Source organism: Mytilus galloprovincialis, chromosome 10, assembly GCF_965363235.1.
Source record: "Mytilus galloprovincialis chromosome 10, xbMytGall1.hap1.1, whole genome shotgun sequence".
NCBI classification, from domain to species: domain Eukaryota; kingdom Metazoa; phylum Mollusca; class Bivalvia; order Mytilida; family Mytilidae; genus Mytilus; species Mytilus galloprovincialis.
In genome coordinates this window covers 47,043,327-47,054,022 of record NC_134847.1, presented here as the reverse complement: position 1 = coordinate 47,054,022, position 10,696 = coordinate 47,043,327, and the positions used below count along the sequence as shown (strand labels likewise).

The 10,696-nt window shown below is 32.0% G+C and overlaps 1 protein-coding gene across 1 annotated transcript; it reads right to left on the bottom strand.

Moving 5' to 3' along the window:
- Positions 1-490: 490 nt before the first annotated feature.
- Positions 491-10,648, bottom strand: LOC143047680 (cilia- and flagella-associated protein 298-like). Its single transcript, XM_076220882.1, has 8 exons — positions 10,543-10,648; positions 8,505-8,688; positions 7,643-7,810; positions 6,605-6,672; positions 5,796-5,954; positions 3,154-3,285; positions 1,812-1,907; positions 491-695 (listed from the first exon to the last, which is right to left on the bottom strand). The coding sequence occupies exons 2-8, from the start codon at positions 8,641-8,643 to the stop codon at positions 585-587; spliced, it is 873 nt and encodes a 290-aa protein (XP_076076997.1). The 5' UTR covers positions 8,644-8,688; positions 10,543-10,648; the 3' UTR covers positions 491-584.
- Between the last annotated feature and the right edge of the window lie 48 nt (positions 10,649-10,696).

Here is a 10,696-nt window from a genome sequence, read left to right as displayed (position 1 = left end):
TACCAACATTTCACCTAAAAAGGATACAAAAAACAGTAAAAAATATATTTGTGCAATATCTGGAGATAACCAAATATAATTTTGTATCCAGTTTAGTCAACAATGCTGCTGATATAGTTCCCTGCAAAGTCAACATTAGGTAGCCATTTAACACAACTCAAACAATGAGACATTTGAAAAGAATTAATTTTTCAATAATTTTTATTTATCCCTTATGATATGAAACATTCCAGCCAGTAACCATTGTAAATGGTGATACTAGAATTTTTTATTTATTTCAAAGACCAACATCAGGTTCATAAGATTAAATGTTTATGTATTTCTTGATCTCATCTACCTTTAAGATAAAATTCATGCATTGGAATAATTTTGCAATTTTATCTGAATCACAAAATTTGCTACAATTTTCCACTTTACAAAATACAGTTTGTTGAAACCATCAGTTTGGTAATTTCACTAATGTTCATTATATTAAATCAGAGCCAGTACATATGAGAAATTTCATACAGAAGTATATGTAATACAGATACGTCTTCCTTAGTTACTTTGAACACATATGGATGGTTGTTACAAACATTACAGCCCTATTTAGGTCCCCATTTGATGTTATTGAGTCCATGGAAGTTTCTCTTTAGTGCTGCATTGTCAGCCCAATCAGAATCTAAGTAGGCCTCCTCACTTTCTGCATCAAGTTTCTGTAATGTTAAGTAAAAACCATTAGGTTTGATGTAAAATGAAAAAAATATCTTGAACAGTGTAAATTGTAAATTAATAAATGTTTGCAATAGTTTTATTGAAATACATGTATTATATTCAATGGTTTTACACTAGTCATTGTTGGGACCCTTTTTAGCTTGCTTTTTCGTTGTGAGCCAAGGCTCTGTGTTGAAGACTGAACTTTGACCTATATTGGTTTACTTTTACAAATTTTGATTTGGATGGAGAGTTGTCTCATAGGAACTTACACTACATCTTCTAATATCTATATTTAGGTGTAATACCACCAAATCATGGTACGTCACATCCCGTTGTATACGAAAATAGGTTGAAAAAAAAAATTCCCTTGAATTTGACAGTTGTAAGTAATTAATCCTACATTTTATTGCAGTAAAACATTTCTGTTTCATAAGCATATGTCTTGGGTATTTCAAATCACTATTATTATTTTTATTTGGGGTTAACCCTTTCTATAGAATATTTTGTAAACTTGAGGTTACATGGTTCTTAAACCTTGTACACAGGTTAGATATGGGGAGAAATGTGATTGGTTAACTTCCAGTGATGGTTATTTACTTGTATGCAATGAAATGTAATGTGAAATATTTTCTATGGTACTGGACAGGATAAAACTTTACTCATGCCAAGTATTTCTTTATTTGAAACAAAGATAACTTCTGCATTTTTTTTTTGAAAAGTGCAAATTTAACAAAGACTTATAGGGAAAAATCAATGGTGGTATTACACCTATATATATATATATAATATTGAAACATAATCTTGCATTGGATACCAAATTCATGGAATACAGTGTTTTTGGTATAAAACCACAAATATTAATGTTCCATGGAGTTCAAACTTTCTATAGGCTTGTATTCAATCTTTGGAAAAACAAAGAAATCAAATATTCACAAAAGTTTTGCCTCAATCCAACACAATTGTTCCCAATCGTAATAGACATTCATAAAAGAAAATCATGATTATAAATAAAAGGGGAGTAATAAATCTTTAGGTCCAAATCTTAAATAATAAACATATTCTAGTACCATAAACCAATAGGTCAATGGACTTCTAAGATTCAGTAACATACAAACCTTCATTTCTTCCTGTTTCTTATAGTAATATGCCATCATCTGTTTCTGTTCAGCTTCACTAACAACTGGTTCCCTGCCAGGAGCTCCTTGTCCTCTCTATAAAAGTCAGTATCACACAATTAAAGAAATAGTCGCAATCTTTTATTCACAAAAATGTCATCTTCAGTTCTGGTCAAATCTGATCTTAATGTTTGTTAAGGTGGTACATAACACTACAGGGAGATAACTCTGTATAAATCAGCTGAACCTTTATAACGGTCTATTGTTAAGGAAATATAAAGCTTCTCAATAATCAAAATAAGTGAATATATCAAAGTATTTTTTTCCAGGAATGTATGTGGTTCAAGTTATTTGAAATTTTTATATTCTTTCAAACGGTCAAAGTGAATATTTTGTCAAAACTTTATGAAAATTAAACAAGCCAAATTAATTTTAGTCAAGGTGTTTTGTACCATCTTAAAATTATTATAATATGTTTTTTCCTAATAAGTGGTCATGTGTCTGACAGACAAGAGACAGAGGTATTCTATGACATGTCTTGTCTACAATTTGAAAACAACATGGCATTGCCAAAACAAACAATTCACACAATTTTAAAAGTAATTATCAATGTAAAGTTGTTAATAGAATTACAATTTTTTTTTTAAAAGATAGAGATTAGAAAACCAAGGATAAAAGGTCAAACAATCAAACTAGGACATACCTAACGATCAAACTTGTATCATTATATAATAGAGTATGTACCAAGTGAAAGAGAGACATGGTGTTATGGTTAGCGCATCGGAATACTAACATAAAGGTTACTGGTTCCATCGCTGTTCTGGGGAGAAAATTTAAGGGGCCGAATTATCAGCTCTCTCTTGACACCATTTGAGAGTATGGTCTTGAGTAATGACAATAGACTGTGGGAAAGGAACGATAAATGGCTGACCTATTTTAAGAGGGAGCAATATCTCTTGCGCATAAAAGACACCCTTGTAGATTTCCAAAAAAGAGCAGTCTAATGCTGCTACAAGGTAGCACTCGCACATATAAAGGGGAAAGGGATTAATATAAGTTGCCATTACTTGTTTCCAAATCCACTATAAATAAATATGTTTAAACTATCAAGTGAAAAATACCATATTCATTGTTTCAGTTTAAATTGAAATTGCTTTACCTTTTAACTTTGGTGGACATATCAATTACCATACTTGATTGTAGAATTTTATTCAGATAACCCCTTTGCAACAATAGACAAGGATAAGTAGTTTTCTCAGTTTAATTCACACATCTGAGTACTAGATAGCTCAAGGTTCAGGTTAATAAGAAAATCAGACTGTTATTACACAGGTCTTCTTACCTTTTGAATTTTTGCTATAATTTTTGTCTTTTCATTCTTTCCAGCAAAATCTTTCAGTTTCTTGCCTCTTAACATTTCTTTTCCTGAGAACCAAATAGATGCATTTTCCTCTTCAATTACGTCTAAAGATGCCTTTAAGAAATACAACACATTTGTAAGTAACAATCTCAATTTTACCAATTAATTTCTTTTAAATTTAACATATATATGTAAATGTAAAGAAGAAATAAGAAATATTTGTTTATAAACAGACAAGAGTGCACACGCTGAAATGTCTCGCCTTCTATACTAATCATTGATATTATGTTGATAGTCCTAAGTATAAAGCTTAGTTTTATTACAACTGTCTCATAAACTTAACATTAACCAAGATAACTAAACAAAGACCAATGAACCTTGAAAATGAGGTCAAGGTCAGATGAACCATGCCAGGCAGACATGTACAGCTAACAATGCTTCTATACAACATATATAGTTGACCCATTACTTATAGTTTAAGAAAAATAGACCAAACACAAAAACTTAACACTGTGCAATGAACCGTGAAAATGAGGTCACAGTCAAATAAAACCAGCGCGACTGACATAAAGATCATAAAATATTTCCATACACCAAATATAGTTGACCTATGGCATACAGTATTAGATAAAAAGACCAAAACTCAAAAACTTAACTTTGACCACTGAACCATGAAAATGAGGTCAAGGTCACATAACATCTGCCCGCTAGACATGTACACCTTACCATCATTCCATACAACAAATATAGTAGACCTATTGCATATAGTATGAGAAAACAGACAAAAACACAAAAATTTAACTATAACCACTGAACAATGAAAATGAGGTCAAGGTCAGATGACACCTGCCAGTTGGACATGTACACCTTACAGTCCTTCCATACACCGAATATACTAGCCCTATTGCTTATAGTATCTGAGATATGGACTTGACCACCAAAACTTAACCTTGATCACTGATCCATGAAATGAGGTCGAGGTCAAGTGAAAACTGTCTGACAGACATGAGGACCTTGCAAGGTACGCACATACCAAATATAGTTATCCTATTACTTATAATAAGAGAGAATTCAACATTACAAAAAATTTGAACTTTTTTTTCAAGTGGTCACTGAACCATGAAAATGAGGTCAAGGACATTGGACATGTGACTGACGGAAACTTCGTAACATGAAGCATCTATATACAAAGTATGAAGCATCCAGGTCTTCCACCTTCTGAAATATAAAGCTTTTAAGAAGTGAGCTAACACCGCCGCCGCCGCCGCCGCCGCCGCCGCCGGATCACTATCCCTATGTCGAGCTTTCTGCAACAAAAGTTGCAGGCTCGACAAAAATGGTTCTTTGAAAAATTGTGAATACTTAAAATAGTTCAATTAATAATTGAATAAGAATGAAAAAGAATTCACTTCATTCCTATAACTTAGGGTGTTCTCTTGTAATTTTATCTTGTGGGTCTCATTTTCTCTTCTCATTAGGCCAAATAAAAAAGTATGTGTGGTTCCAGTTACATCTAAATTAGTTAGGGTAGGTATGAAGGGATTTCTTTTTATTATGTTTTATTTTTACAATGAGTCTATGGGAGCAACATTCTTTCTTTAGCAGTGCTTAATAAAAATGACAAATCTTTAGGGTAGGCTTATATCAAGACTTAAAAGAAGGGCATGTTGGGTAACTGGAACCACACATATATTTTTATTTGGCCTAAGTTATGTTTCAAGTTTGCAGATAAACATTGAAATGTTACTTAAATGTAACTTTGTTGTTTGTTTTTATATAGATAAGACTGTTGGTTTTCCTGTTTGAATGGTTTTACACTAGTAATTTTTGGGGCCCCTTATAGCTCACTGTTCGGTGTAAGCCAAAGCTCTGTGTTGAAGGTTGTACCTTGACCTATAATGGTTTACTTTTATAAATTATTATTTGGATGGAGAGTTTTCTCATTGGCACTCATATCACATCTTTCTATATCTATAAACTCTTAAATACTTACTTTTAATATATATTTTTGGCAAGAGTGATGCCTTTTGTGAAGTTACCCTGTTATTGTAGAGTAAACCTTGATAAATCATATTTTTGTCACTGATGACTTCAATAATTTAAAATTGACAGAATATTGCAAACTCACTTTTTGTTACCTTCACTGGAAAATATTAAAATGACAGCAGATTTTGATTTTTTATGTCTAAAAGCCACTTTTAAGCACCGCTTTTGTGCTACTTTATGGCAGCTAGTTTTTATTGGTGGAAGAGGCAGGGGTGCCCAGAGAAAACTACAGACCTTCGATAGGAAAACTGAAAATCCTAGTCAATTAAGATTGGAGTCGAGTTCATATGCCTCATGGACATTGATCGGCCAAAAAAAGGGGGGGTTCCAACCCCAAGGAACCTCCCCTGGATCTGCCAATGTAATTTCTTTGGTTAGCTTGCTTGCTAGCTGAACCCTGAAGTCATTATTAAGTTAGGCAAACTACCCTTCTTAAAGAGTAGACTAGTCCAACATATAGCCAATCTATCTGTCTGTAGGACTAGTCTACTCTTAAAGGAGGGTAGTTAAGCTAACAAAAGATTCTACCTTTACATACACACTCAATGCTTTCTGCTGTAAATTCTCCAATGTTTTACCTGTGTTCCAGATAAATCCTCTTCATTTTCTATTTCCTGTTTGATTTTGTCATGAGGTGGTAATCCCATTGGATATACAATCATTACAGCCCCACGTAATATGTCTAGCGCTTCCTTCACTGTAGCTTGAGTAACTAAATCATCTGATTGTACCTTTTTCTGAAATATAGAAAGTACAGAAATAGGTTAATATTACTTTGTATAAGTACAATGTATTAAGCTTTTGATTACAATGAACTGTGCAATAAAAGTTTTCTAAAAAGAAAATGTTTTGGAAACATCAGAATGATTTATTGATTATTGGTGTTTAAATGCCAATTTTTGGCCAGGCTGGCAAAGTTCCAACTCTCAACTTCAGTGTTAACTGGCTAGTGATTACAGTACTAGAACTACTTAGACCATTTGGCCACCAAATTAGTCTTTTATTTTTTTTATTTACTGAGTACTGGTAATAACATAGGATTAATATACTTTTATAAAAAGAATTCATGAGAAATTTCGTATATTTATATGTTACACTGTCTGGGCAAAAAATGTCTGAGTCCATTTAACTATATTGAACCTTTTACAGTAAGATCAGAATTATCTACCTTACAACATCTGTACATGATTGATGAAAATTGTTTTTTTTTCACATTTTAAATCATCAAATCCAACCAACAAGGTATTGGCATCTTATGTGATTTCTTTAAATATCCATAAGTCCGTTTAAATAACAAAAATTTGCTAGCCGACCAACTGTAAAGCAAATACACAAACATACAAATTAGATTTTTTTTATCTTCATTTTAATTATCTTTGTGTATTACCTTTGATATCATGTCTTTGGCTTCTTTTATTGTCTTGTTTATCAAATCTGCCATGTTCTTCTGTGGTGCTGAAATATTTAAAACCATAATCTAATAAAGATCTAGATACTTTACAAGTTTAAAGATGAGAAATTACTGGTCAAGAATATTTTTGACAATTCACAATTATCATCACCATGCAATTTATGCCATAATTGACATGTTGTGTAAACATGGACATATATGTGCTGCTTTCTTCAGGCAAATATTTTTTCCTCATTTGTAAAGTTTAAATCTGTTTTTGTTTGATTCTATAGATACAGGAAAATGTTGATATTTCTTGGTTTTTATAACAGTCATGAACATGAGGTTATTGCTCTAATTTTCAAAAAGATACTGTTCTTTTTTAGATAAAACAATATCTTGACTAAAACATGTTATTGCTCACAAATGAAATCCTTGTTATAATATTTGGTAAACAGGAAGTTTGATGAGCAATGGACATGAAAATACATCACACATTAAGTATGATCACATATCAATTAATTTCAAATTTCATAAATTTCTTAAAGCCTCAGAAAAATGTGACAAAAATTTCATAAATTGCCAAATTGTGTAAGAAAACATGTACATTAAATCAAAATCATAAGCATCCAATAGAATGGAATGCTCACATGCAGCTGGTTACCAAATTTCACAGAGTTATGATTTGTTTTTAGCTTGTTACATACACAAATGTACATGTAATAATATTTTGACCATTTAAATATATATCTGATATCTGATGTTCAGTAGTTATTGATTGTTAATGTGGTTCATAAATGTTTCACTTTTCTCATTTTTTATATAGATTAAACCATTGGGTTTCCCGTTTGTATGGTTTTAAACATGTATTTTTTGGGCCCTTCATAGCTAGCTATTCTGTGTGAGCCGAGGCTCTGTGTTGAAGATCGTACTTTGACACATAATAGTTTTTCTTTTACAAATTGTCACTAGGATGAGATAGTTGTCTCATTGGCACTCATACCAAATCTGCTTATACATGTATCTATACACTACCTTTTCCATTCCTAATTGTCAGCGGATCTTTAAATTCTATCCAACCTCCACTTGGTATACACTTCTCTCCCCAGTCATCCTTAAGTTTTAAATCCACAAGTTGTTCCTCTGTTAAACCTTGCATGTTTGGAGGTAATGTAACTCCATGTTTGGCAAGTTCTTCCATTTCTGTAATATAAACAAGTATTATCATAATTGTGTATGCCTTATTCGAAGCCATCTGTGAAAAAAAAAGATTTGAGCAGTAAGGCTGAGGTTCATACTATATTATGCCTAAATCTGTGTGTAAACCTGTTTTTTAAGATCAAATTTGTTAATTGCAAGTTGAACATGTTCAAAATTGCTTACATCCATTTGATTTGAACTTTGGTGGATAGTGTCCTATTGGCAGTCATACGTCATCTCCTACACAATATATTCTTTAAAAAAAAAAAAAAAACAATCTAAATACTAAAAAATGAAAGACATAACTAGCATGTGAAAACTTCAAACAAAAAAAGGTCAAACTGGATTGTGGTGTCTATTTAACATATATTTTAAGGCATGACTGAACTATTTTTTCTGTCTATGAAATAATAACATAAAAAATGTGGTGCATACTGAATAACCTGTGTAGTGGTTTAAAATTTTAAAGTGTGCACCACATTTTTGATGTTATTTCGAAAAGACAGAAAAATATTAGTCATTCCTAATAATTTAATTCAAAATTTTGTAATAAGCCGGAATACATCACCAAAAAACATACACGAAGTCACAGTCACATGACAAAATTATGTCTACGAGCTGATAGTCAAAACACTGTCAGCCACTGTCAACCAACCAGAAGACTTGTTACATCCAAAATTAAATTATATACTTGTACCTGCACAGAGTCTCTGGACTTTAAGTCTGCCATTGTAAATAGCTGAGACATCCTTTACCAAATCATCTACAGGCATCTCCACTGTTGTTTCATAGAGAAACTGGCTCTCATCTCCTTTCTTAATGTGTAACTTTACCATTCTCTATGTTGTTTCTTCAGTCAAGGATGTATATGGATGTATATTCTATAATAAATGAATTTTTTCAAAGATAATGTGGATTCATTTATTTTCATGGGTACCAATTTTAGTGGATTGAGAAAAACTTGCATTTTCATGGATATTTGATCTCATGGGTTTGCAAAAGACTTTATTTCATCTTTGTGTATCATCTGTAACAACGAAATCCACAAAAATTGGTATTCCACAAATATTAATGAAGCCACAGTAATAGTTAACTTATCAATTATTATCAACTATTTTGTACATAAATTAGGCTCTTAGTTTTCTGGGTTGAATTGTTTAACATTTGTTATTTCTAGGCCTTTTAAAGCTAACTGTGCGGAATGGGCTCTGCTCATTTTTGAAGGCCATACAATGACCTAGGGCTGTCATTTTCTGTGTCATTTGGTCTCTTGTAAAGAGTTGTATCATTGGCATTCATTCCACATCTTCTTTTTTAATACCTTAAAGCTATTTGTCCGCCATTACCAGACATCACAAAGGTTTCTGTGAAATTTTGACATCACAATAGAAAATATATGAGGGGATCTGGGATCTGGGAATTCTTTTTTTTTAATTTCTGGATGGAGATTTATTTAAATTAGGGACATCAGGATTTTGTGTTTTTAAGCCCGGGATTTCGGGATCAGGACCCTAGCTCCTATTAAACCCTCCTCATATATTATGACACCACAATGGAAAAGTGAATGTTTTATTATGTCAAAAGTTCAAGAACAGCATTATTTTAAGACTATTTGTAGTCCGCAAATAGTCAAAAAATAACATAAGGACCTTAGAGCTACGGTATCAGGTCCGTTCGCGCCCAATACACTTTCGCACCCTACACGTTTGCACCTCGCACTTTCGCACCCAAGGTCCGTTCGCTCTCTACACGTTCGCGCCCAATTTTAATTCAAATTCCAGTTGAATAATTCGAAAATCATGATTGTTGTTTTAAATTGCTTTGGTGTAAATACTGAATGTATTTATAGCTTGGTATGAGTAAAACATGGAAGATTTTAAATGAAAAACACAAAAATTAATTGTTTTTAACAGCTTGGTCCCTTTGATCTGAAACAATGAAACAATAAAATATAGCAATACACAAATCATAACCAAAACCAAAACATAATAAAATTTATTCAACACACAAAAAAAAACAGAATCTCAATTTATTTTGAAACAAGTCAGTGAAACAAATTTATAGCAATACACTAACTAAAACATGATTGAGAGTTATTAAACACAAAATAAAACTTTGACAGAATCCCACTCATGACTTTTTTTTAGAAAGGACTTTTTTTTTTTTTTTAACAATACACTTTCCGAAACATGATCCTTAGATTTATTCAACGAAAAAAAAAATGCTGTCGCACTTTATTTTGAGACAATGGAAACAATTATACTTATAAGAATACGTACACTTGCCAAAACTTGAATACAAAGTTATTAAACACAAAACCAATTAAAATTGGGCGCGAACATGTAGAGTGTGAAAGTGAAAGGGGGCGAACATGAGTGGGTGCGAACGTGAATGGGCGCGAATGGACCCGGATTCTAGAGCTACGGTTCCACAGCTAATATTCTCCAGTTCAACCATATAATCGGCACAGATTTTTAAACAGCCATAAGGTATATTCTTAAATCTAATAGCACAAAAAACACATGCCTGCAAGAGACGAATATAATCAAATATTAAAATGTAAAGGATGAATAATGCTGTTGTTTTTTGTTTTCATTTTACATTAAAGTAAAACACAATGACCAAAAAAATGATAATCATATAAATAATTGGTGTTTCATAGGCACTTTTTAATTATGGTGACTTATATGAGTGGTTCATTTCGATCTTTATCAATAAAATGTATTCAAACTTACCAAACGATTGTCAAAACTGCATAGAATTTTCTGGACAAAAACAGATCCAAACAAGCACGTTGCCAGATGTAAACATTACAGGATCGCACTTACGGTTCTTCCGTTTCTATGGATCATAATGTAACGAATTTACTTAATTTTTATTCAAATAAAT